Below are 25,944 nucleotides of genomic sequence, written 5' to 3'. Positions count from 1 at the left end.
ACAACTGTGTTGTGCAGTGCCTGTGGAGGTCAGAAGAGGGTGTCAGATCTCCTGGAACTGGAGTTATGGATGGTTGTTAGCTGCCATGTGGATGCTGGGAACCAAACCCAGGTCCTCTGCAAGAGCAGCCAGTGCTCTGAACTGCTGATCTATCTCTCCAGCCCCTTATTTTTATTTTTTTATGTGTATGAGTATATTGTCTGCAAGTGTGTAAGTGCACCTGTGTCATGCAATGCCCTCGGAGGTCAGAAGAGGGCGTCAGATTCCCTGGACCTGAAGTTATGAAGGGTTGTTACCCACCATGTGGGTGCTGGGAATTGAACCAGGGTCCTTTGCAAGAGCAGCCAGTGCTGAGCCATCTCCCCAGTCCCTTATTTATTATTTTTATTTTATGTGCATGACTGTATTGATCACAGATAGGCAGGTGTACCCATGTTGTGCAGTGCCTGTGGAGGTCAGAAGAGGGTGTCAGATTCCCTGGAACTGGAGTTATAAATGGTTGTTAGCTGCCATGTGGGTGCTGACAATTGAACCCAGGTCCTCTGCAAGAACTCTTAACTGTTGAGCCATATCTCCAGCCCCTTAAAAAAGTTTTAAATATTTTTGGATTTTTATGTGTATGAGTGTTTTGCCTACATATATGTAAGTGCACCCATGCATGCAATGCCTGTGGAGGCCATAAGAGGGCATCAAATCCCCTGGAACTGGAGTTACAGATGATTGTGAGCTGCCATGTGGGTGCTGGGAACTGAACCAGGGTCTTCTGGAAGCACAGCCAGTGCTCTTACCCGCTGGGCCATCTTTACAGCCCCTGACTGCATGTTTAGTTATTTATTTTGTGTATGTGTACATGTGTGTGGGGGGAGTGTGGTGGCAATGTACTGTGACATGCATGTGGAGGTCAAAGAACAACTTGTGGAAGTCAGTTCTTTCCTTCCACCCTGCAGATCTTGGGGGCTAAGCTTAGGTCATCAGGTTTAGCAGCAAGTGCCTTTACCCACCACTGAACCATCTCACCAGAACCCCCTTCCACAAAGATTTATTTGTAGGGCCTGGTGGTTCGGGCCTGTGAGTTCAGGTCAGCTGGGGTTGCATAGTGAGACCTTGTCTCATAAAACAAAACAAAACAAAAAAAAGTATTTATTTAAATTTTCTTTTCTTTCTTTTTCTTTCTTTTTTTTTTAAAGACAGGGTCTCCCTTTAGCCCAGTTGGACTGGGACTAACTATATAAATCAGGCTGACCCCAATCTCATAGAGATCCACCTGCCCCTGCCTCCTGAGTGCTAGTATTAAAGGTGGGCGTCTCTATGCCTGGAAGATTTATTTAATTTATTGTGTGTAAGTGTCTCTGTGTGTGGATGTGCAGACCTGCGCATGTGCAGAAACTCAAAGAGGGCTTTGGGTATCCGGGAGCAGTTACGTTCATCTGTGGAACGATGGCTTGTTATGTGGGTGCTAGGATCCCAACTCCAGTCCTTGTGATTGCAGAGTGAGGGCTCAGCTGCTGAGCCATCTCTCCTGTCCTCCGTGCATCTTCCATTTCTGTCTTTCCCCCATGTCCACCTGTCTGTCTCTGAATCTGTCATTGCTTTTCTGTGATTCTTCCTCTCTGCCTCCTTCTCTTCCTTCCCTGCCTGTCTTTTCCTTGACTTCCTTCTTTCTCTTTCTGTCCCTGTCGCTGTCTCTCTGCCTTCCTGTGTCTGTCTGCTGAGTCTCTTTCTTCACTTCCCCCTCTGATGACTTCCCTCCCCACCATCTTCCTTTCCCCCCACCCCGTCTCCCTATCTTTCCTACTCCTCTTGTGGCTCCCCTTACATCCCCACCTATGTCCAGTCCCTCTTCCCTTCATCTCTCTCTCTGTCTCGCTTCCTCTCTCAGGGCCCCGCTGGCCTCCCAGGAATCCCCGGTATCGATGGAGTCCGGGGCCAACCTGGCACAGTCATCATGATGCCGGTAAGCAGGAGAGTGGGCACCTCAGCCTCGGGGAGTGGAGTCCTGACCCCAGAGTTGCCTCCCTGTGGAACTCTAACCACCGCTAGTTGCTCTTTAGTTTCAGTTTGCAAGCAGCTCATTGAAAGGACCCCCAGTCTCCTTCCAGCAGGCCCAGGCCCAGGCAGTGCTGCAACAGGCTCAGGTGAATGGGACAAAGGGTGTGTGTTAATGAGGGAGATGGAAGAAATAAAGGTTCATGAAGAGATGCTCAAGAGATGGAGGGCATCTCTCTCTTGAAGATGCTGGTCTCTAGTTTCTGTTGCTGTAATAAAATCCCTGACATTGGGATGGTTTATACAATACAGTAGGTTTGGGGCTTATGGCTGTGGAGACTAGAAAGTCTCAGAGCAGGGTGCTGCCACCTAGTGGGAGACCTCCTTGCTGCTTTGTAACATAGCACAGGACATTGCAAGGCAAGACAACAAATGTGCTGGGTTGGGCTATGTTTTTTCTTATAAAGGCACTAGTTGCCAACACGGGGGCCCCACCCTCTAAATTTCATACAATCCTAATTATCTTCTAAAATGCCCACCTCCGAATGCTATCAACGCATGGACTAAGGACCAAATTTCCAGCATGTGAATTTAGGGGAGCACACTCTAACCATAGCGGTGTCTTTGTGAAAGGTTTTGGGGGTCCCGTGGGAGATTTGATGTTTTGTTTCTATGTTTCCAGCTCTCCATGAAAGGGCCTCCTGGCCCAGTGGGGCTCACTGGACGCCCAGGCCCTGTGGTGAGTGAGGGGTCAGCACTGGGGAGAGGGATTCTCCGTGACAGGTGGCTGCAACGCTCCAACCATGTTCCCGTCTCTCCTCCCCCAAGGGCTTCCCTGGATACCCAGGTCTCAAAGGAGAATCAGGAGAAGTTGGGCCACAGGTAAGATTTGGGAGGGCATGGGGTTCCCCAAGGACACAGAAAAAATGCTGGTTGGGAAAAATAACAAAAGGAATAGAAATACTTTTGCAATTCTTTCCCCTCCCAGGGTGTTATTTGTTTATTTATTTATTATTTATTTATTTATTATTTATTTATGTGTATGAGTGTTTTGCCTTCATGAATGTAATTGTACCACATGTGCAATGCCCAGGGAGGCCAGAAGAGGGTGTTGGATGCCCTGGAACTGGAGTTACAGGTGGTTGTTAGCTGCCATGTGGGTGCTGGAAACTGAACCCAGGTCCTCTGCAAGAGCAGCCAGTGCTCTTAACCACTGCAGCAGCTCTCTAGGCCCCTCCAGGGAATGATTTAAAATAAGTCCCAGGCTGGGGCTGGGGCTGGGGTATAGCTCAGAGGGTTGAGTGCTTGTCTAGCATGTAGGAAGCCCTGGGTTCCATCCCTAGCACTGTATAAACTGGGTGTGGTGATGCATTCTTGTAATACTAGCACTTGGCAGGAGGATCAGGAGTTTAAGGTCATCTTCAGCAACAGAGTTGGGGGCCAGCCTGGACTGCATGAGATTCTACTTCAAAAATTAGCCGGGTGTGGTGGCACATGCCTTTAATCCCAGCACTGGCAGGCAGAGAAAGATGGATCTCTGTGAGTTCAAGGCCAGCCTGGTCTACATAGTGAGTTCCAGGACAGTTGGGGCTACAGGGAGACCCTGTCTCAAAAAGACCAAATAATTAAAAATTAAAAAAAATAAAATAAAATCGCCAGGCATGGTGGCACATAGGCCTTTAATGGAGGCAGAGAGGCAGGTAGAGCTCTATGACTTAGAGTTCAGCCTGGTCTATACAATGAGTTCCAGGTCAGCTGGGGCTACAGGGAGACCCTCTCTCAAAAAGACAAAAAAAAAAAAAAGTAAATAAATAAATAAATAAATAAATCCTCCTTCCTTTTTCTTTTTCCTTTCTGTCCCCCCTCCTCCAGGGTCCTCGAGGATTACAGGGTCCTCCTGGGCCCCCTGGCAGAGAAGGCAAGATGGTAATTTCTAAATTCTTTATTATTATTTTTATTTTATGTATATGAGTGTTATGCCTGCATATGTGTAAGTGCACCTGTGTTGTGCAGTGCCCATGGAGGACAGAAGAGGGTATTGGTTTCCTTGGAACCCAATGGTTGTTAGTCACCATGTGGGAACTGGGATTTGAACCTGGGTCTTCTTTAAGAGCAGCCAGTACTCTTAACCGCTGAGCCATCTCTCCAGTTCAAATTTTAGACTCTCAAATCCCATTAGCACTCAACACGAATCCTGGCTTTGTGCCTCTGGGTCTTCTGGCTTCATTACTGGTACAGGAGCATCGGAGGTGGGCAGTGGATGCTCCACCAGAGGTCCCTTGAAGGAGTCTGACCAGTCAGAGCTTCAAGGCGCAGTGAGAACAGAAGTCACGCTTGGCCTGAGATCTGAAGTGTAACCTGGAAGCAGATGAAGAAGAGTATTCTCCTAGGAGAGAGGATCTGGAAGTCCATGCCTGTCTTCCCAGCACTTGGGAGATGGAGGCTGGAGAATCAGAAGTTCAAGGTCAAACTTGGCTACATAGGGTAGAGGCGCTAGCGGCCAAGCCTGGAGATCTGAGTTCTGTTCCTGAGACACAGTGGGAGGAGAGAAACTGCAAGTCGTTCTCTCTCTCTCTCTCTCTCTCTCTCTCTCTGAATATTTATTAAAAGTCCCAGCATAGGGTTGGAGATCTGGCTCAGTAGTTAAGAGCACTGGCTGCTCATGCAGATGACTTGGGTTCAGTTCCCAGCACCCACATGACAGCTAACGACTACCTGTAACTCTAGTTCCAGGGGATCCGATGCCCTCCTCTGGGCTCCTTGGACATTGCATATAAAATAAATAAAGTTTAAAAATTCAAGCATAGAAGTGAGGAAGTAGATAAGAAGCCCCAACTCTAGTTGAGGGACTATTGGCAACCGATAACTGCTGGGAGAGGGAGAGTCAATTTCCTTTAGGGCTGTGACCCTGGGTAAGTTAACCAGGCTCCAGAGGACAGACCCACACTAAATGGCATTTAGGGACACAAATTTGACTTGATAGACCTTAAAATATTACCATATATTGTATTAATATATATTACTAAATACTTTATATTATTAGTTATTATACCAATATTATAGTTATAATTTATAATATAATGATTAACATGTATTATGTAAATTATAAAATATGTTATAGATTACATGAAAATTGGGCAGGGAGCAGAAAGGAGAGGTGAAGGTGGGGAGAGGTCTAAGTATGATGAAAATATATTGTACAAAATTTGTAAACATTCAATAAAATTTTGTTTTGTTTTGTTTTCTGTTTTTGGCTTTTTGAGACAGGGTCTCCCTGTAGCCCCAGCTGGCCTGGAACTCACTATGTAGACAAGGCTGGCTTTGAACTCACAGAGAGCTGCCTGCCTCTGCCTCCTGAGTGCTGGGACTAAAGGCGTGTGCCACCACGCCTGGTCCAATAAAAATATTTAAAAAAAAAACGCCAGGAAAGGAGTCAGTAAGTGGTAATATGCATCTTCATCACAGTATGTAGCACCACACAGTATGCCCACAGTCCTTTTGTCCATGACCTTGGGCTCATTCTCCACACAGGGTCTCTCTGGAGCAGATGGCGCTCGGGGTCTCCCAGGAGACACAGGACCTAAGGTGGGTGATAGGGCTGAGACTGGGTGGAGGTGGAGACTGTTAAGATCAAGGGTTTAAGGCTCGGCTGGTGACTCTCCCAACAGGGTGACCGGGGCTTTGATGGCCTGCCTGGGCTGCCTGGTGAGAAGGGCCAGCGGGTGAGTCTGTGAAGTGTCCTTCCTGCATGCTAGTCCTCTTTCTGATGTCCACATGCCCTCCACGTCTGAGTGTGAGGCACAGACTCATACCACCCTGTCCGTATGTGAGCCATCATGCCTTCATGCCCATTCCTTTCCAGGGTGAGGTTTCTGATTTTGCTATTCCTCTTTGATGGCCCCCCTCTTCTCCACTCCAGGGTGACTTTGGACCTGTGGGACAGCCTGGCCCTCCAGGAGAAGATGGTGAGAAGGCAAGTTGGGAGGAAACTTTGGGGATGGGGCTGATTGGGAGGTTCAAAAACCTAAATAGCAAGGGTTGAGCTTGTGACTTAGAGGTAGACCCCTGCCTAGAACCCCCCAGTGAGAGGCTGGGGGCAAGACTCAGGAGTGTGGAGATCTCAGGCTAACCCTGAGACCCCCTGGAGGGGGATACTGAATAAGGGGGGCTATCCTCCAGGGACTGTATGTCATCCACTCCAAATAATGAATGATACCTTCCCACAGGGCTTGCAGGGACCTCCAGGACCCACTGGCCAGGCTGGGGAGCCGGTAAGTATTGGGAGCCCCTTCACTTATTGCAAGGGGAGAGAGTGGGGGAAACTTCTTGGGTCCTAGAATTCACAGGACTTTAGTATAACATTGATGCTGGGATAATGTGTCTCCTTCCTTGCAGGGTCCCCGAGGTCTGATTGGCCCCCGAGGCTCCCCTGGTCCTCTGGGACGCCCGGTGAGAATCCCTCGCTGGCTTTCTGCTCGTGTGTGTGTGTGTGTGTGTGTGTGTGTGTGTGTGTGTGTGAGTGTGTGTGTGTGTGTGTGTGTGTGAGTGTGTGTGTGTGTGTGTGTGTGTGAGTGTGTGTGTGTGTGTGTGTGTGTGAGTGTGTGTGTGTGTGTGTGTGTGTGAGTGTGTGTGTGTGTGTGTGTGTGTGTGTGTGTGTGTGTGTGCGTGCGCCATGGCCCATGTGTGGAGGAGGTCAGGACAACCTGCAGGAGTCAGTTCTCTCCTTCCTCTCTGTGAGTGCATAGAATTGAACTCAGGTGGTCAGGCTTGGTGGCAAGCACCTTTATCTCTAAGCCATCTTGCTGGCTCTATTGCCTGCTGCCTGCTGACCTTCCCATCTGTCTCTTCAGAGCTCACCCACAACTCCTGACCTGTCCTGAATTTGCATCCTCTCTCCCTCCTGACAGGGTGTGACTGGAAAAGATGGTGTGCCAGGTGCCAAAGGCAATGTGGTAGGTGTCACGAAGTGATCTGTAGGCTATCTGTAGCCTTGCCCACTGTTCATTTACCGAACCCTCAACATCATGACCCTTCCAGCTTCACTGAACTCCCACTTTCTCCACAGGGTCCTCCTGGAGAACCAGGCCCCCCAGGACAGCAGGGAACCTATGGCTCCCAGGTTTGAACCCTCTCTCCCAAAAATGGGGGTGCTGGGTGGGCCAAGTTCATAGTCCTCCCCCACCCCAATTTTGCTACTCACTATTCCCTTCTCACACCTCCCCACCCTCTTTTATGCCCCTAGGGAATTCCAGGCCCCCAGGGGCCCATCGGTGTTCCTGGGGAGAAGGTGAGCCACCTTCCTCATGTTGTCAGAAGTTGGTGATGAGTCTTTACGTCAGGATCCAGCCCAAATGACAGAGGGGCATTGTTGGGGGAGGGCTCCCAGAGAACCCTGCCACAGCTGGCAGACAGAGGGGGTGTTGTCAGGACAGAGAGGCACAAAAGCCCCTCACAGAAGGAACTACAGAAGCACAGAAACCCCTTACAGAAGGGACTGTCAAGACACGGGCAGAACAGTTGCTTCCCAGGAACCAGGGCATCTAAATTTGTCCCTCTGTACATCTGCATCTGACTTCCTCAGCAGAACACACTTTTGTGTATATGTGTGGTGCACTTGTGTACTTGTGCATACGTTTGTGTGTGTGGTGTTTATGCGTGTAGTGTGTTTGTGTGTATGGTGTAGCTGTGTGTGTGTGGAGTGTTTTTGAGTATGTTGTGGGTTTATGTGTTTGTGTCAGTTTGTGGTTTCATGATATGCACATATATATGTGTGGAGGCCGGAGGCTGACATCTGGCATTTTCCTCAGTGACTTTCCACCTCATTTTTGGAGGCAGGCTCTCTGCCAAAGTCTGAAGCTCACCAATTCTAGACTAAGTGGCCAGTGAGCCCAATGATTTACCTGTCTCCAGCTGCCTAGTTCTGAGGTTATAGGTGTACACTAGTTTTTTTTTTTTTTTTGAGACAGGGTCTCCCTGTGACCCCAGCTGGCCTTGCACTCACAGAGATCTGCCTGCCTCTGCCTCCCAACCACTGGTTGATTAAAGGCGTGTGCCACCACACCTGGCAGTATACACTACTGTGTGTAGCATTTTTGGAAATGGAGACTCACTTTACCCACGGAGTCATCTCCCTCCATTTTTTTTTTCAGACAAGGTCTTACTAGACCTAGAATTAAGGCAGACCTCCTGCCTCCAACTCCCAAATGCTGTTTTCACAGGCACCCGCCAGCACGCCAGCCTTGCATTGCTATTTCTGACTCCACACTCCTTGTTCTTAGATCTACAATCTTTACCCAAAACCATCCAATCACCCCTGTTCCCCTATCTCCTGTTCTAAATTCCTGGAAGGAGGTGTCTGGCTCAGCTGGCCCAAGGTGTCTGCCTTTGACCCTATCGAATGTTTTCAAGATGTGGTCACATCTGACTAAGCAGATGGTGGGATGTTCTTTTTTTTTTAATTCATTTATTTTTATTTTATGTGTATGAGTGCTATGCGTCCATGTGTATAACTGTACCCATGTTGTGTGGTGCCCATGGAGGACAGAAGAGGGCATTGGATCCTCTGGAACTGAAGTTATGGACAGTTGTTACCCACCATGTGGGTAATGGGATTTGAACCTGGGTGCTCTTAATCATTGAGCCATCTTTCCTGTCCCATCTCACATTGTTTTTACATCTCTTCTCTCAACACTCCCAGGAAAGGAGGATTTCTGAAGCTCAGAGACAGCAAACTGATTTCCCAGGGTCAACCAGCAAATGTGGGCATAGGTGGGCTAGAAGCCAGAGATACAGGCTTCCTCTCTGAGATGTCTGGGTCAAGCGGACACGTCTGACCTCCAGGGGACTCTGTCTACTCTTTCTCTTCCTCTTCTTTCAGGGTCCCCCTGGAAATTCCGGGATTCCAGGTATCCCAGGAGATGAAGGCCCTCCGGTGAGAACTAGGAGCTGGAATGAGGAGAGGGGCAGGCTTGGGAATTTGGATGGCAAATTGTGGCCTCCAATGAATTAATGATTTTTCTCCCTCAGGGTCACCCAGGCCATGAGGGTCCCATGGGAGAAAAAGGGGCTCAGGTGCGTGACCAGGAGGGCAGCTGGGCTGGAGAGGCAGGTTGATAAATGAGGCCAGGGAGGAGAGACGGGGGACACTGGGAACATAGAGGAGGGGGAATGGAGGGGGATGGGATGGCATTGAACTTGTCTTCCCCTCAGGGTCCACCAGGGTCCGCAGGCCCTCCAGGCTATCCTGGACCTCGGGGTGTGAAGGTAGGTGACACTTGGGGTCTGGAAGATTAGCTCTGGCTTCAGAAAACCAGCTCGGTGTCAGGCGTGGTGGTGCACACCTGTGGTGCCAGTTTTTGGGAGGCAGAGGTAAGAGGACTGATATGAGTTTGAGGCCAGGCAGGGCCACATAGTGAGTTCAGGCTGGCCAGGGCTACACAGTGAGTTCCCGTACAGCCAGGGCCACATTGTTAAGTCCAAGGCCAGCTAGGTTTGGATGCTATAGATTGAGACCCTGTCTCATAAACCAGAAGCTAAAACATAAAACAAAACAAAACCAAAAAAACCCTCTAATCCCAGCACTTGGGAGGTTTAGGGAGGAAGATCAGGAGTTCTAGGCGAGCCTTGGGTGCATAACAAGTTTCGGGCCAACCTGGGCTATGTAGAGAGATCCTGTCTCAAAATAAAACAGTAAAAAGAAGGCTGAGTCTGTACCTGAGCAGAGTGCTTGCCTACCATGCGTGAAGCCCTACATCTCATCCCCAGCACTGTATAAATCCTGCATTGTGGTGCACACCTGTGATCTGCTCACTCAGGAGGCAGAGGGCCAGGAGTTCAAGGTCGTCCGTGGCTATATAGTGAGTTTGAAGTCAGGCTGGGCTACATGAGACTCTGTCTCAAAAAATCAAAAACAGCTGGGCATGGTGGCACAGACTTTTAATCCCAGCACTCGAGAGGCAAAGGCAGATGAATCTCTGTGAGATGGAGACCAGCTTGGTCTATATAGTGAGGTCTAGGCCAGCTGGGGCTACAAGGAGACCCTGTCTCTAAAACCAAACCAAACCAAACCAAACCCCCAAACAAAGAAACAGTATACTAATGGTTCTATTTTATTGTTAGTTATTTCTTTGCTTAATTTAGAAATTGGATTGTAGCATAGTTATGTGTATAGAAGAAACAATGCAGTCTGAAGAGACTTAAATCTTATCTGGTTCCAGGTAACCCCTGGGGATCAGGTAGATTACTCCCTGAAGATAAGGGGGGACTGTGGTTCAAGCCCGTGTTGAAACTGGAAGCTGAGGCAGAGGACAGTCCCAGCCTGGATTAGTTACATGTGATGTGGTCCAGTGAAGTACTCCAGGGCTGGGAGACAGTCCTGGCTTCCAAATATATAGTTGCTATGGGAGTTCATTCTAGCAAGTTCCATCCCAGCCAAGTGTAGTTTCTCAGTGTGATTCGAGCAGGAAGTCTGGAGTTTGCATGGTTTGCACGGGATGGTCTTGCTGTCATCAGCACAGAGTCTCCTTGTGGCCAGCACAATGGGGAAACATTCCTCTGCCTTTGGAATGAAGCTGGAGTCTGGAATGTTCTTTCTCCTGCCAGAGGGATCTGTGGACACTGTGTGCCCAGGAAGTGGAAATGAATGAATGGAAATTTGGCCTGCTCACCCTCATGCACATGAATTTGGGGGCGGGGGCGGGGTGGCTGCCAGGGATGTGGGGGAGGGGAGTGGGAGGAAGGGCCCTGAGGAGCTGTGGGAGACGGGACAGCTTCCTCCTACCCGGCACACTGGTCAAGCATCCTTTTACAACTGTTCTAGTAGCTTTGGTCAAAGAGGGAGTCTAGATCTTTTCTCAAGCAGAAATGAACAATGAGAGCCTTTTTTCTTTTTTAAAGGGTACCTCTGGCATCCGAGGCTTCCAAGGAGAGAAGGGAGAGAGGGTAAGAAGGAAGAGGGTTCATTGAAGGGGAGGGAGGGAGACAAACCCCTATAAAGGGGTCCCTGGCTGTGCTCTTTTCCTAAGGCCCTGACTTCTTTTTTAAAAAATTTACTTTTGTGCTGGGTGTGGTGGTGCATGCCTTTAATCCCAGCACTTGGGAGGCAGAGGCAGGTGGATCTTTGTGAGTTCGAGGCCAGCCTGGTCTACATAGTGAGTTCCAGGACAGCTGGGGCTACAGGGAGACCCTGTCTCAAAAAGACCAAAAAAAATTTTATTTTTGTTTTATGTGTATGAGTGTTTAGCCTGCATGTACATAAGTGCACCACATACATGTAATGTCCTTGGAGGCCAGAGGAGGGCGTTGGATCCCCCGGAACTGTAGTTATGGATGGCTGTTAGTTGCCATGTGGACTGAACTCAGGTCCTCTGCAAGTACAGCCAGTTCTCTCTCTCTCTCTCCCTCCTTCCCTCCCTCCTTCCCTCCCTCCCTCTTTTCTCTTAGGGAGAGGATGGCTTCCCTGGTTTCAAGGGTGATGCAGGACCCAAAGGTGACCAGGTAAGATGAGCTCCAGATGAGGGACTTGGGTGGGGCTTGAGGAGGACAGAGGGGGATGAGCTGGGGCTAAGACAGAGGACGGAGCAAGCAGGAAGGACGGAGAACTAGTTTCAACCCCACTCTTTTTTATTTCAGGGACCCCCAGGACCCCCAGGTGCCAGAGGAGAAGATGGTCCAGAGGGACCAAAGGGGCCGGAGGGACTGGCTGGGGAGGAGGGTGCCCCAGGAGCCGTGGGAGAGAAGGTGACTGCACAGGGCTCATCTGCTTTGTTCGCTGCCCTTCTCTGCTACTTTTTAAATTTTTTCGTCTTTTTTTAATCTGGTGACAGGAGCCAGAGCTTCTCACATGTTAGGAAAGAGCTCCACTAGGCCCTCAGCCCCTCACTGGGGGACTCTAGGTGGGGGCTCTACCCCTGTGCTACACCCCAGCCCTCACTGGAGAATTCTAGGCACTCCCCTGTCATAATTTCTTTGCTGAGCATTCCAGAGCCATTACCTGTATATTCCTTTATTTTACTCAGCAAAGCTGCTTCATGTAATAGCCATTGTCCCCATCTTACAGATATGAACTGGTTTGCAATGGTCCAACGAGCTCCCCACACGCAGTCCATAGTAATGACCAGTTCTCCCTGGCTCTTGCCCTGCTGCCTCACACCTGTACCCTCTGTTGCAGTGTCTGACCTTTGTCCTACAACCTTCTTTCTACAGGGCAAGCTTGGGGTGCCAGGTCTCCCAGGTTACCCAGGACGCCCAGGACCTAAGGTAAGAGCAACTCCAGATGGGCAGGGACAGGGGACCCTGACTGGTACCCAGGGGCCAAAACTGTGGCCTGAGGGGTGAGCTGCCCACCCCATGGGTCATTGAGAGAGTGTAGATAGAGCCTGACATCATGGACTTGGGCTCAGAACGTCACTGCTAAACAGCTTCGTGAACTCTGGTGGGTCTCTTGAGCCCATTTTCCCAGCTGCAGAGTGGAGATACCATTAATATCTGCCTTGTTTGTTTGATGATGATGATGATGGTGATGATATTGATGAATATAATGATGGTGGTGATGGAGATGATGATGGTGGTAGTGATGATACTGATGATAGTGGTGGTGGTGATGATGATGGTGATATTATTGATGATGGCGGTGGTGGTGATGATGATGGTGATATTATTGATGATGATGGTGGTGGTGATGATATTGATGATGATAGTGGTGGTAATAGTGATGATATTGATGATGGTGATGTTTTCGATAATGATCCTGCTGCTGATCAAACTTTACAGTCCTCATTTGGTCTGGTTGTTTGGTCCATGAGCTAGAGGGACTGTTTTCTGTCACTATAACAATTTCTGTCACTATTTGAGGCTAGATACTTTATAAAGCAAAGAGGTTTTGGTTAGATCACATGTTTGAAGCCTGAAAACCCAAAATCAGGTCTGTTGAACCCATGTGGGGAGGTCTCCCTCCTGGCTATGTCTTTATCAGAGATGGAGACAGCCACACTTACTCCTTTTTAAAAATGCTTTTTTATTTTTAGAGTTTATTTTTAGTTTATATGTATGAGTCCTTTGCCTGCATGTATATAAGTACATCACATTTGTGTAATGCCCATGGAAGCCAGAAGAGGGCTTTGGATCTCCTGGAACTGGAGTTATGGGTGGTTGTCAGCTGCCTTGTGGGTGCTGGGAACTGAAACTTGGGTCTTCTGCAAGAGCAGCCAGTGCTCTTAACTACTGAGCCGTCTCCGCGCCGCCCCCGCTTAATAACAGCCCTCTGTGGACTGTGGAGATGGTTCTTTTTGGTAGACTGTTTGCCACACAAGCTTGAAGACCTGAGTTTGGATCCCAGCACCCAGGTGTGGTAGCACACATCTGTAACCCCAGCACTGGTGAGCTAGAGGGTGGAGGCTCACTGGGGTTCACTGGTCAGCCAGCCTAACCAATTGGCAAGCTCCAGGTTTAGTGAGAGACCTTGTCTGGAAAACTAAGGAGTGGGAAATAATGCCTACTGTCTAAGCATGAGGATCTGAGTTCAAATTCCCAGCACCCACATAAAAAGGCAGGAATTGCGGGGCTGGAGAGATGGGTCAGCAGTTAAAAGCCCTTTCTGCTTTTGCAGAGGACCTGAGTTTTGTTCCCAGCACCCACATCAGGTAGCTCACAACCACCTGTAACTTTAGTTCCAGGGGATCCAATGACCTCTTCTGACCTCTGAGGGTATCTGCACACACATATAGAATACACACACATGCATACGCACATGCGCATACATTAAGAATAAAAGAGCACCAGGCATGTTGGCGCATGACTTTAATCCCAGCACTCAGGGGGCAGAGGCAGGTGGAGCTTTTTGAGTTCTAGGCCAGCCTGGTCTACATAGTGAGTTCCAGGCCAGTTAGGGCTACAGGGAAACCTTGTCTCAAAAAGACAAAAAAAAAAAAAAAAAAAAAAAAAAAAGGAAAAAAGGAAAGAAGAAGAAAGAAAAAAAAAAAGAAAGAGAAACTTTTTAAAAAAAAAAAAAAAAAAAAAAAAAAAAAAGAAAGAAAGAAAGGAAGGAAGAAGAAAGAAAGAAAGAATGAAAGAGCAACTTTTTAAAGAAAAAAACCAGGTGTGGCCTCTTGTGTGACTAACCCCAGTGCTGTGGGGCAGAGGTGGGAGGACCGCTGTGATTTGCTGGCTAACGGCCTAGCTCAAGGTTCAGTGAGAGAGCCTGTCCCAAGGGAATAAAGCAGAGTGAGATAGAGCAAGACACCTGACTCCTCCTCTGGCCTCTGTACATGAAAGTGCACACAGACACAATAAAGTGGGGTGCAATTGAGGAGGACACCCAACATTGCCTTTTGGCTTCCACGTGTGTGCACACACAAACGTGCATTCATCAAACAGAAACCCTCTTGGGGTGGGTGAGATGGCTCAGTGGGTAAAGGAGCTTGCCTTCAAGCCTGACACCCTGAATTCCATCCATGGAACCCACATGATGGAAGGACAGAACTGACTGCAAGTTGTCCTCCGATTTCCATACACATGCCACAATCATACATGTGTCCACACATGTACACGTGCACAAAATAAACAAAATACGAGAAATTTTCAAACCTTTCCTGTTAGTCCTTATAACATGAGACCTCCCACCAGACTCTACTTCTTAAATGACCCCCCCATACTGTCAGGCCAAGGACCAAACTACCATCACACAGACCCTCCAGGGGGCAAATTACACTGAAATCAAAACTTGGAAACATAAAGATTCAGATCTTCCAAATCTTGAATTCATTATAAGCTAACAGTGTACAGACACAGACATGTACTTACATAGAAACACACATTTGCTAACTCGTGTTTTGATGGATGAGAGTACGGCTGAGATCTTTGTCTCTGAACTATACTTAGCTCAGTTGGTGACTTATCATATCTGTATATCAAAGTCACTCAGGAACTTATAAAGGTACTTGTGATTAAAGCTGAATGCAGAATATTTTTTAAAATTGTATTAATTTATGAATAGCATCGTGTGTGTGCACGTACATGTCATGGTGTGTATGTGGAGGTCAGTGAACAACTTGTGGGAATCAGTTCTCTCCTTCCACCATATGGTCCTGGGGATCAAACTCAGGTCATCAGGTTTGGCAGCAAGGTCCGTTACCCACTGAGCCCTCTTGCCTGCCCCAGAATCTTCCCAAGTTCCATTTTTGCTTTCTTGAGCTGATGCAGTTGTCTTACCTACACTTCATGTGAGAGTAACTTTTGGAGAGAGAGAGAGAGAGAGAGAGAGAGAGAGAGAGAGATACACACACAAACACACACACAAAAATTTAATATATATATATATAGAGAGAGAGAGAGAGAGAGAGAGAGAGAGAGAGAGAGCCAGTCTCCTTCAAGGACACCCCCCCAATAACCTAAAGGCACTCCTCAAGTTCCCACTTTCTTTGTGTTTGTTTTTTCTTGTTTGAGGGGGGGTATACAAGTGTACAAATATTTGTGTTTTGGCACACGTGTGTGCAGGTGTGTACTGAGGTCAGAGGTTGAAGTTGGGAGTTTTCCTGGATTGTTTTCCACATTGTAAACTGAGGCAGGGTTTCCCACCTGAACCCAGAGATCGCCAACTTCAGTCGTGCAGCTTGGCAGCTTGCTTCTCCAGGATCCCCCATCTCTTCCCCAAGTGGTAGAATGCCGGGTGAGCTGCCATGCCCACCAGCATCTGTGTGGATCCTGGGGACCTAAACTACAGTCTTCAAGCTTGTGTGCCAAATGTTTTATCTGCTGAGCCACCTTCTCAGAACCTGCTGTTTTCTGTTGAGACAAGGTCTCATGTAGCCCAGGCTGGCCTCAAACTTGGTGTGTCGCAGAGGATGGCCTTGAACGCCTGATCCTCCCACCTCTACCTCCCAAGTGCTGAGATAACAGGTGTTTGCCACTATACTTTATTTATACAGTGTTGGAGGTGGAGCCCAGGGCTTCATGCCTGTGAGGCAAGTGCTCCACCCACTGAGCCCCATCCTGGGCTTTGCCACTTTAAAGTCCATAGTACTCCTTGGGAAACATACTTTTACCAGGCAAACACATAGGGGACACACACCCAAATCATAGCAAGCAGCTCACACCTTTTGAGCACTTTTTTTGTTTGTTTTTATGAGACAGGGTCTCCCTGTAGCCACAGCTAGTCTAGAAGTCACTACATAGACCAAGATGGCCTCAGTCTCACAGAGATCCACCTGACTCCAGCACTCGAATAAAAGGTGTATGCCATTATGCCTGGCTGAGCACATTTTCTGTGCTGATTGCCAAATTGCCATCAGACTTTGTGAGGAAGGGGATGTCAGGGTGTACAGATATTGAATAAGTCAGCAATCCACTGTGGCCATTTCAACCCAAGTGTTTTGGGGAAACAGAACAGGAGCTGATTCTCCCTGCACACACCTGTATTTCCAGTACTCAGGAGACTGAGGCAGGAGAATCTTGTGTTCAAGGCCAGCCTGGGCTGCCAACCAAGACCCAACTTAGAAACAAATTATTTTTTAATTTATTTATTTAATTTCATGTGTTATGAGTGTTGTGTCTGCATGTATGTAAGTGCTTCCATGTTGTGTAATCCCTTGGGGGCGGGGCCAAAGAGGACATTGGATGTCCTGAAACTGGAGTCACAGATGTTTGTTAGCCACCATGTGGGTGCTGGGAACCAAACCTGAGTCCTCAGCAAGAGCAGCCAGTGCCAGTGCTCCTAACCGCTGAACCAGCTCTCTAACCCTAGGAAAAACATTTTGATATTCTATTTTGTCTTATTTATTTTGTCTTTGGAAAAGGTGTGGGCAAGTGATGGCAGAAGGGGCCTGAGTGACACCTACATGATGAGGCTTTGGGGCTGGTGAGATGGCTCCGTGGGGCTGGGGAAGATAGCTTGCTGGGCAAGCAAGAGGACCTGAGTTCGAATCTTCCTCACCCATGGAAAAAGCCAGTTGAGGTCACTTACATACCTGTGACCCAGCATTGTAGGGAGGCAGAGACAGGAGGATATCTGGGGCCTGTTGGCCAACAACCTGGCTTCAGGTTCAGTGGGGGGCTGTGTGAGGGAGAAAGGTGGAAAACGACAGAGCAGGACACCTGACATCCTCCTGTGGTTTCTGTAAGCGTGCGTGCTGTGACACTATTCCTAGATGTCTACTCACCCCAGATCAAGAACCAACCACAGACCAAAGTAAGGATGCCACCAGACTCTAACTTAGTGAACCAGTGAGTTTTATTGGGGTTGCTTGAGGGAGCAGAAATGACTCAAAGACAGCTGCATCACCAAAGCCACCCCAGCATGATGACAGCTCGGGAAAGCAGGACACCTGGGATGCAATGCACGGCCTGCAGCCCAACAGGTTGTCAAATGTCTTTTCTAGGCAGCTCAGCTGGCATCTCTCAGCAGTCCTCACTGCTTATATGTGCTTGGAAGGGATGTACCTAGTGGACCTGGTCAGTTTCAGGGACTTCCTGAAGCTACTGAGTTGTTCACTTCCTGTTTAATGAGCTTCTCTGCAGGATCCCTCCTCTTTCACCTCCCCTTTAACATCCTGCTTTAACAACTAGCTTCTACCAAGATGGGATGCCTCACCTGGGGAAGTTACTACCCTACAGTGCACCTGCACACATGCCCATGCAACACACACACACACACACACACACACACACAGACACACAGACACACACACACAGAGCAATGCACTCACATAACAGTGAGACTGCACACATGTGCATGCATCGCACACTACACACACTATACTACACTGTGCCTGCACATGTGTGCACACATGATGCACACACGACCTAACAATGCACCTGAACACATGCACACACACCCACTACACACACTATACACACATGCTACACACACTACATAACAGTGTGCTTGCACATGGGTGCACACACACACATACACACTACACACACTACACAACAATGTGCCTGCACATGTGTGCACACACAGCACACACACATTGTACAACAGTGTGCCTGCACACATTCATACAAACACATCACACACACAGCACACACACACACACACACACACACACACACACACACAGAGGCACACACTTGCTCATCTGAACTTACAGCAGTGGTGACAGCATGCACAAGACCCATGCAAACTCAACCAGACAAAAACCCAGCGCAGAACTGGGGAAATGCACAGCAGGCCCCAACCTTAACTGAGGAACTATTGGAACTATTGGCAGCTGGTTACTGCTGTGTGAGGCAGAGTTTATCTTCTTTAAGGGAGAAACTCTAGATAGGCTGACTAGACTCCAGTGGATGAACTTGCATCGAGGAACATCTGAGTACACAAACTTGACTCAACAGCCTTAACATATATGACAGAATGCATGAAATCCAGTGGGAGGTGTAGGGGGGTGTGGAGGTCTAAATATGATTAAGATGTATTGTATGAAATATAAAAATTCAATAAAAATATACATTGAAAAAATAAATGGGGGCTGGAGATCTGGTTCAGCCATTAAGAGCACTGACTGCTCTTGTAGCAGACCCAGGTTTGGCTTTCAGCACCCACAGGGTGGCTAACAACCATCTGTAACTCTAGTTTCAGGGGATCCAGTATCTTCTTCTGGCCTCCACAGGCATTGCATGTACATGGCATACTTACATATGTGCAGGCAAAACACTCATACACATAAATTAAAATATATAAATGATGAGTGACTGATGGCTTTTTGTAGCCCTCAGAGAGAAGCATTGGAAGTGATGGGAAGGACTAGTGCAAAGGCCCTGGGGCAAGAACATGCCTGTGTACCCAGTAATATGGAGGAGGGCAGTGTGTTTGCTAGGGGTGAGAAGTGGAGGGTGAGGGGAAGATAGGAGGGCAGAGGGCTGCTCCAAATAAGGCTAGGGCTACAGGCAACCTGAGGAAGCCACTAGAATCAGTGGCCTGGGGAACCCTTAAAGGATGGAGCCTGGGGCCAACTCTGCCTACCACACCATCTCATGACTGATTCTCTCTGTTCAGGGATCTACTGGATTTCCTGGGCCCCTGGGACCTCTTGGAGAGAAGGGCAGAAGGGTGAGTTGAAATTCAAGGGATGGGGATAGGGAAGGTCTGGGTGGAGGGGAACAGTACCTGCTTGTGTGTGCTGGGAGATGGTGCTGGGTGGGTATGTCTGTACATGCTAGGGCAGATCTTCCTCTGCCACTTAGCACAATCAAGACAATCCCTCCAAAACATGTCCACAGGCCAATCTGATCTAGACAACCCTCACTGCGTCTCTCACTGGATGATTCTAGATTGGGGTCTGGAGAGATCACTCAGTAGTTAAGAGCACTGGATGCTCCTTCAGAGGCCCCGAGATTGGTTCCCAGCACCCACATGACAACTCACAACTGTCTATAACTACAGTCCAGGGGATCCAATGCCCTCTTCTAGCCTCTGTAAGCATTGTACAACGTGGGTGCACTTACATACATGCAGGAAAGAACATTCATACATATAAAATAAAGATAAACTAGGTGTGGTGGTGCAGGCATTTAATAGCAGCACTCAGGAGGCAGAGGCAGGCAGGTCTCTGTGAGATCAAGGCCAGTCTGGTCTACATAGTGAATTCCAGGCCAATTGTGGCTACAGGGTTACCCTGTCTCAAAAAGACCAAAATAAATAAATAAATAAATAAATAAATAAATAAATAAAAATATTATGTCCCCACCATCTTTCCAACTCCCAACACTTTAAAAATCCAAAGCTGGGGGCTGGAGAGATGGCTCAGCAGTTAAGAACACTGGTTGTTCTTGCAGAATACCCAAGTTCAAATCCCAGCACCCACATGACAGCTAATGCAGGCAGTACACTCATACACATAAAATAAAAATAATAAATAAAATATTTTAAAAAGTCCAAAGCCGTTTAACAGTGACTCCCTTGGAAATAAAACAAAGCAAAACAAAAAACAAATTACACACTTCCAACACACAACGGCACAGAATACACATTCCCATTCCAAAACAGAGGAATGGGGGTGAGGGGGAGGCTAGTGAGGAAATACCACAACAAAGTAAAACCCCAAAGGGTAAACACCAAGTCCTATGGCACCATCTGCTGCCTGGGCTTCAGTTCCAAAGGGCTCTGCTGGCTCAGCCCTTCCAGTTTGCTGCTTCAACATGTACCGTCCCCCTTGGGCGGGTTCTGCTCTGTGTATGGCTTTCCTTAGCAGATATCCCTGTATGCATGCATCTCCACACAGTGCAGTGTGCGTGCTGGTGGCCATCTCCGCTGCTACCATGCATGGACCTGTGCACATGGATGTTCATGTGTGTCTCATGTAGCACTCATGAAAATTGGGTAGGGTCTACACAAGTGTATGTCATGTGACCATGTGCATACATGTGTATGCCAGGGTGTGCCTTTGCACACAGGTGTGTGTATGCACACCCAGTACAGAAGCATGAGTGAATTGTCATGCTGTGTGTGCCATAATTGGGGAGACAGACATTGTACATACAACATACATGTGTGTGTACTGGGATGACATTCTTACAGGGATCCACACATGTGTACTTACCCAGGTGCACACAGCATGAGTCTCGAATTGCATGATGTGGCTGGTGTCTCCCTCTGGCTGCACATCAGCAGTCTCATGTCGCCCTGGCATGTGGCCCCGGCAGTTGTGTGTCTGCAAGCAAACAAACATCACAGCTACGTTCAGAATAGCGACTGGGTGTTGCAGAATCGTGATTGTGAATGTGTGTGAGAGAGGCTTGGGAATACTAAAGCAGCCGGTGTGCCTGTGGGTCTGCCTGCAACACACATGCACCGCCACACGTGTGCACCGCCACACTCGTGCACCGCCACACACGTGCACTGCAACTCGTTTCCCTTGTTCCTTTTTTGCTTTCCAGGGCAAAGCAGGGCAGCCGGGGGAAGAAGGAGAGCGGGGAACACCAGTAAGAAAATGAGGGGTACTCTCCATACTGTGGAGCAGGGCTGGGAGAGGGGATGGGCAGTGAGTGGGGTTCTGGAGTGAGGGGACCCAGTGAGCCATCCTCCCCAGGGTTGCCCTCTCACTTGAGTTTTGTCTTTGTTTGTTTGTTTGTTTGTTTGTTTTTTGTTTTGTGTAGGGCACCCGTGGAGACAGAGGACAGCCAGGGGCCACAGGCCAACCTGGCCCTAAGGTATGGGGTGTATGGGTGACCAATGTCCCCCTCACCTGCCTCAGGCTTACTAGGTCCAGTTCCCTTTCCAGCCCCTCCCAGGCAAGTTTGTTCAGGGCTTGAAACTCATTCATTCTGTCCTAGGGTGATGTGGGCCAGGACGGGTCTCCTGGGGTCCCTGGAGAAAAGGTGAGTGTGTGTGTGCATGTGTGAGATTTGTTTGATTTTTTTTTTTTTTTTTGAGACAGGGTCTCCCTGTAGCCCCAGCTGGCATGGAACTCATTATGTAGACCAGGCTGGTCTTAGAGATCTACCTGCTTCTGCCTGACAGCTGGGATTAAAGGGGTGTGTCACCAGGCTTGGCTTGTGTGTGTGTGTGTGTATGTGTGTGGTGTGGTGTGTGTTTGAGCAGGGGACAAGCTCAGCAAGTGGGAAGACATTACATACAATGCAGGAGAAAAAACTCAGCCTCTTGGGCTAGAGAGCTGTAAATCTGTGCTCTGCCACTTGTCAGCTATGTGACCTTGGGCAACTTATTCAACCTCTCTGTGCTTCAAATTGCTCTTTTGTAAAATGGGGATAAACAGGATTCCCACCTCAATAGGCTGCAGTGGTGAATGAGATGACTTATCATGGATGAGCATTCAGCACTAGGCCTGGCATGCAGTAGGCGCTCAATATGTACTGTTTTTTGTTTTGTTTTGTTTTTTTACTTTTACTTATTGTCTGGGGGTGGGGGCACACATGTGGAAGTCAGGAGGACTTGCAGAACTTGCAGGAGTCGGTTCTCTCTTTCTACCATGTGAGAATGAACTCAGGTCATCAGGCTTGATGGCAAGCTCCTTTACCCACTAAACCATCTTGCCCGCCAGTACTGGCTTTTAATAATGTTTTTTGTGAGGCTTATTTGGGGGGCACCCAGGAGGGATGAGGTAATCACTTCCGGCTTCATTTCAGGGTCTCCCTGGTCTGCAAGGGCCCCCAGGATTCCCTGGACCAAAGGGCCCCCCAGTGAGTAATGTCACCTTAATTGAGAGTCAGGGGGAGGGGTGGCTGCTGGTCTGAATCCTCACTCTCATTTCTCATCCTCCCAGGGTCCCCAGGGAAAAGATGGGATACCTGGACACCCTGGGCAAAGAGGGGAATTGGTAAGTGACCTTTGACCTCTGACTCCACCCCACAACCCTGGGATTACATACACAAAAGCTGTGCCCCGCTTTTAACATGGGTGCTGGGGATTTGAATTTAGGTCCTCTTGCTTGCACAGCAAGCTCTCTTACTCACCAAGTCATTTCCCTTCCTCCCACCTTGTTTATTTTTAAGATCTATTTATTTTTATTTCATGTATGTGAGTGTTTCCCTACATGTATACAAATGTACTGTGTGCATACAGTGCCTGGGAGACCAAAAGAAGGAATGGATCCCCTGAAACTGGAGTTAGGGATGGTTGTTAGCTGCCATGTGGGTGCTGGGAACTGAACCCTGGTCCTCTGCAAGCGCAGGCAGTGCTCTTAATCACCGAGCCAGCTCTCCAGCCCCCATCATGTTTTTCCAGACAGGATCTCTTGCTGATTTTGCCAAACTGGCCAGTGAGCCCCAGGGATCCTTCTGTCTCTGCCTCCCCAGGGCTGGGATTACAGGCACATGCTGACCCACCAGGATTTTTAACGTGGGTGCTGGAGATCCAAACTCAGGTCCTCAAGCTTGCACAGCAAGCACTTTACCCACTAAGTCGCCTCCTCAGCTCCTCAGGCTCCCCTTAATGACACCCTCTTTTTTTTTCCTCCCTAGGGCTTCCAAGGTCAGACAGGCCCACCTGGACCAGCTGGTGTGTTGGGTCCCCAGGTCAGAGTGGATCCCACAAGCTTCCCCTTTTTTAACCACCTGGGGGATACAGTGGGGAGCTGGAGGTCTGATGGACCTCCCCCCAACCAGGTTGCTCAATATACACCTGTTTCCTTCCAGGGAAAGGTAGGAGATGTGGGGCCTCTGGGCGAGAGGGGCCCCCCGGGTCCCCCTGGGCCTCCTGGTGAACAAGGTCTTCCAGGTCTAGAGGGCAGAGAAGGGGCCAAGGTAAGATGTTGGGTGAACTGTCCCAAAGTTGTCCCCAAACCCATGACCCACCTGTTGCCTGAGGGGGCAGGAATCAGCCTGTAGGTGAGGGCCCAAATCAGGGCTGGGAAGAAGCACCCCATCTCTAAGACCAAACTCTCCCTTGTCTTCCTTCAGGGTGAACTAGGACCCCTTGGACCACTGGGGAAAGAGGGGCCACCTGGGACCATGGGTGTTCCTGGCCCTCAAGGAGCCCCTGGAGATCCGGTGAGTGTCTTTGAAGCATCTACTTGAGGGTCTCACTGGAGAGTGAAACAGAGGGAGCTTAAGGATGGATAGGGGCTGGCAAGATGGCTCCATGGGTGGAGTGGCTTGCTGCTAAACCTGATGACCTGAGTTCGATTCCTGGGACCCACTTGGTGGAAGGAGAGAACTGATTCCCACCAGTTGTCCTTGGAATTCCACACATGTGCCTGGCACGCACGCACATGCACACATACACACACACACACACACACACACACACACACACACACACAATAAAAAATAAAGACATGTTAGTAGGAAGGACATGAGGGGACCAGTATGTGGAGCTCAAGGTCTGCTCACAGGTTGGGCTAGGGATGGGGAGTGTCCCCCCAAATGAAGACAAGTCTTCTGGGCCCCCTGGAAGACTTTCTGACTGTGCTCATTTTCTCTCTCAGGGGCCCATTGGTCTGAAGGGTGACAAGGGTCCCCCAGGCCCAGTCGGGGCCAATGTAAGTAGAATTATATTGGCAGGTTGGGGGAGGGCTGGAGGGGGACTGGGTGCCTCACAATAGCTCATGTGGTGTTTGGGGGGCATATGAGATTAGTTTCCTCCTTCAGTAGCTGTGATGGGGGCATCTACAAAGCTGGCTCAGCAGTTAAGAGCACTGGCTGCTCTTGCAGAGAACCCAGGTTTGATTCCCAGCACCCACATGGCAGCCAACAGCCAACTGTAGATCCAGTTCCAGGGGATCCAATGCCCTCTTCTGACCTCCTCCCGCAGTGCATGACACTGGTGTACTTATATACATGCAGGCGTAACACTCATGCACAGAAAATAAAAATACTTTTAAGAAGAATTTTAAAAGATTTAAAAACAAACAAAAACCCTTCAATATGCGTGACCTCTCCTCACACTGACTGTTCCTGACTGCCTGTTTCCAGGGTTCCCCTGGTGAGCGTGGTCCTGTGGGCCCCTCAGGCGGCATTGGGCTCCCTGGCCAGAGTGGAGGGCCAGGCCCTGTTGGTCCCGCAGGAGAGAAGGGTTCCCCGGTAAGTGTCTGTTGTGTGATTTTCCTGGGGAGACATGATAAGGAACAAATGACAGCCCAAAGAAGTTATATTGCAGGGGCTGGAGAGTTTGTTCAGCAGTTAGAGCACTGGCTGCTCCTGCAAAGGACCCGGGTTCAGTTCCCAGCACCCACATGGTGGCTAATGATTACCTGTAACTTCAGTTCCAGAGGATCCAGCACCCTCTTCTGGATTCTGTACACACATGGTGTACTTACATACATGCAGGCAAAACACTCATACACATAAAATAAAAATAGCTAACTAAATAAAAAATTATTTTGTCCAAGTCTAGCTTATCGAAGCTGTGGGTCTGTTGGGGTCACTTACAGAAACACAGATGGCTCAAAGGGCATCACTGAAGAACCCACCCTTGCCTGAGTGATGGCATGATAGCTGTATCCCGGGGACTTTCTGTGCAGCTCCACAGGTGGAAAGTCCTCTCTCCCCAACACTTGTTACTGGTCCTATCACCTTGGGGAAGGACTTTGTGAATCCTGTAAGTCCCAGAAACTTTCTGAGACTTGCGAGTTGTTTGAGCTTTGAGCTCTTTCTTCAATTCAGAGGAAATCTCTACCCAGCAATGTCCTGTCGTGTGACCCCCATTCCTGACATCCTTTTTCCTTCATCTCTCTATCAGGGAGAACGTGGTGCACCTGGTCCCACTGGCAAAGATGGCATTCCAGGGCCCTTGGGGCTTCAAGGACCCCCTGGAGCTGCTGGGCCTTCTGGTGAAGAGGGAGACAAAGTGAGGGGACCGGAGAGAGGGGCAGTCCAGGGAGTAGATGGGATTAGGGGACTGCAGGGCACATTCTCACGAGTCTGTCTTGCAGGGGGAACTGGGGGCCCCTGGCCACAAGGGAAGCAAAGGTGACAAGGGAGATGCGGTGAGTGGGCACCCCCCCCGGCAAAAGGTATGGTTCTGGTGGGAGGGCATGTGGCATAGCCTGGGCTCCCTGCCTCCCTCAACCCCACGTTGGCACCTACATGGAGAAGACTCCCCAACTGCACAGATGTTGGGCCCCACGATCTCAGGAGAATGAGGAAATCCCCTGTAGGGCTGGAGAAATGGCTCAGTAGGTAAAGGGGCTTGCTGCCAAGCCTAATAGTCTGAGTTCAATCCCTGGGACCCACATAGTAGAAGGAGAGAACCAGCACCTGCAAGTTATTTTCTGACCTCCACTCATGCACACATATGCATATGCACAACATTCAAAATGCATAAATGTAATAAAAAAGTTTTAGAGAAAGGCCTCACCTCTCTCCCCCCATGGAGTGTACCCCCAATGGCCCAGAGTCAGAGGCTTCCCCCACTCCAAATTCAAGCTCTAGTTCCAGCACCAACAGATTCCACCGTCCCTGGATCTCTGTGGAACTTCCCAGGGAGAGGTTTTGTTTGAGATAAGAGTCACATGTAGCCCAGGCTAGCCTCAGATTTGCTGAGGGTGACCTTGAATTTTGTTTTGT

General features: G+C 49.0%; 1 protein-coding gene across 2 annotated transcripts in view; it reads left to right on the top strand.

Annotated features, from left to right (window-relative positions):
- Col5a3 (collagen type V alpha 3 chain) overlaps positions 1–25,944 on the top strand; it is a 53,365-nt gene that overhangs the window by 14,241 nt on the left and 13,180 nt on the right. For both annotated transcript variants that reach the window (XM_029563563.1, XM_008833203.2), the window contains exons 12-44: positions 1,880–1,954; positions 2,052–2,135; positions 2,669–2,725; positions 2,815–2,868; positions 3,859–3,912; positions 5,518–5,571; positions 5,655–5,708; positions 5,906–5,959; positions 6,213–6,257; positions 6,382–6,435; positions 6,894–6,938; positions 7,052–7,105; positions 7,229–7,273; positions 8,864–8,917; positions 9,013–9,057; positions 9,196–9,249; positions 10,882–10,926; positions 11,428–11,481; positions 11,617–11,724; positions 12,190–12,243; positions 18,977–19,030; positions 20,857–20,901; positions 21,076–21,129; positions 21,253–21,297; positions 22,066–22,119; positions 22,203–22,256; positions 22,900–22,953; positions 23,074–23,181; positions 23,338–23,427; positions 23,865–23,918; positions 24,352–24,459; positions 25,118–25,225; positions 25,311–25,364. In XM_029563563.1, coding sequence (XP_029419423.1) covers positions 1,880–1,954; positions 2,052–2,135; positions 2,669–2,725; positions 2,815–2,868; positions 3,859–3,912; positions 5,518–5,571; positions 5,655–5,708; positions 5,906–5,959; positions 6,213–6,257; positions 6,382–6,435; positions 6,894–6,938; positions 7,052–7,105; positions 7,229–7,273; positions 8,864–8,917; positions 9,013–9,057; positions 9,196–9,249; positions 10,882–10,926; positions 11,428–11,481; positions 11,617–11,724; positions 12,190–12,243; positions 18,977–19,030; positions 20,857–20,901; positions 21,076–21,129; positions 21,253–21,297; positions 22,066–22,119; positions 22,203–22,256; positions 22,900–22,953; positions 23,074–23,181; positions 23,338–23,427; positions 23,865–23,918; positions 24,352–24,459; positions 25,118–25,225; positions 25,311–25,364 — 2,025 coding nt within the window. The remainder of the gene's footprint in view (positions 1–1,879; positions 1,955–2,051; positions 2,136–2,668; positions 2,726–2,814; positions 2,869–3,858; positions 3,913–5,517; positions 5,572–5,654; positions 5,709–5,905; positions 5,960–6,212; positions 6,258–6,381; positions 6,436–6,893; positions 6,939–7,051; positions 7,106–7,228; positions 7,274–8,863; positions 8,918–9,012; positions 9,058–9,195; positions 9,250–10,881; positions 10,927–11,427; positions 11,482–11,616; positions 11,725–12,189; positions 12,244–18,976; positions 19,031–20,856; positions 20,902–21,075; positions 21,130–21,252; positions 21,298–22,065; positions 22,120–22,202; positions 22,257–22,899; positions 22,954–23,073; positions 23,182–23,337; positions 23,428–23,864; positions 23,919–24,351; positions 24,460–25,117; positions 25,226–25,310; positions 25,365–25,944) is intronic.

Source organism: Nannospalax galili, unplaced genomic scaffold (assembly GCF_000622305.1).
Source record: "Nannospalax galili isolate Female #2095 unplaced genomic scaffold, S.galili_v1.0 scaffold1736, whole genome shotgun sequence".
Classification (NCBI taxonomy): Eukaryota; Metazoa; Chordata; class Mammalia; order Rodentia; family Spalacidae; genus Nannospalax; species Nannospalax galili.
This window is presented reverse-complemented; position numbering and strand designations above follow the sequence as displayed.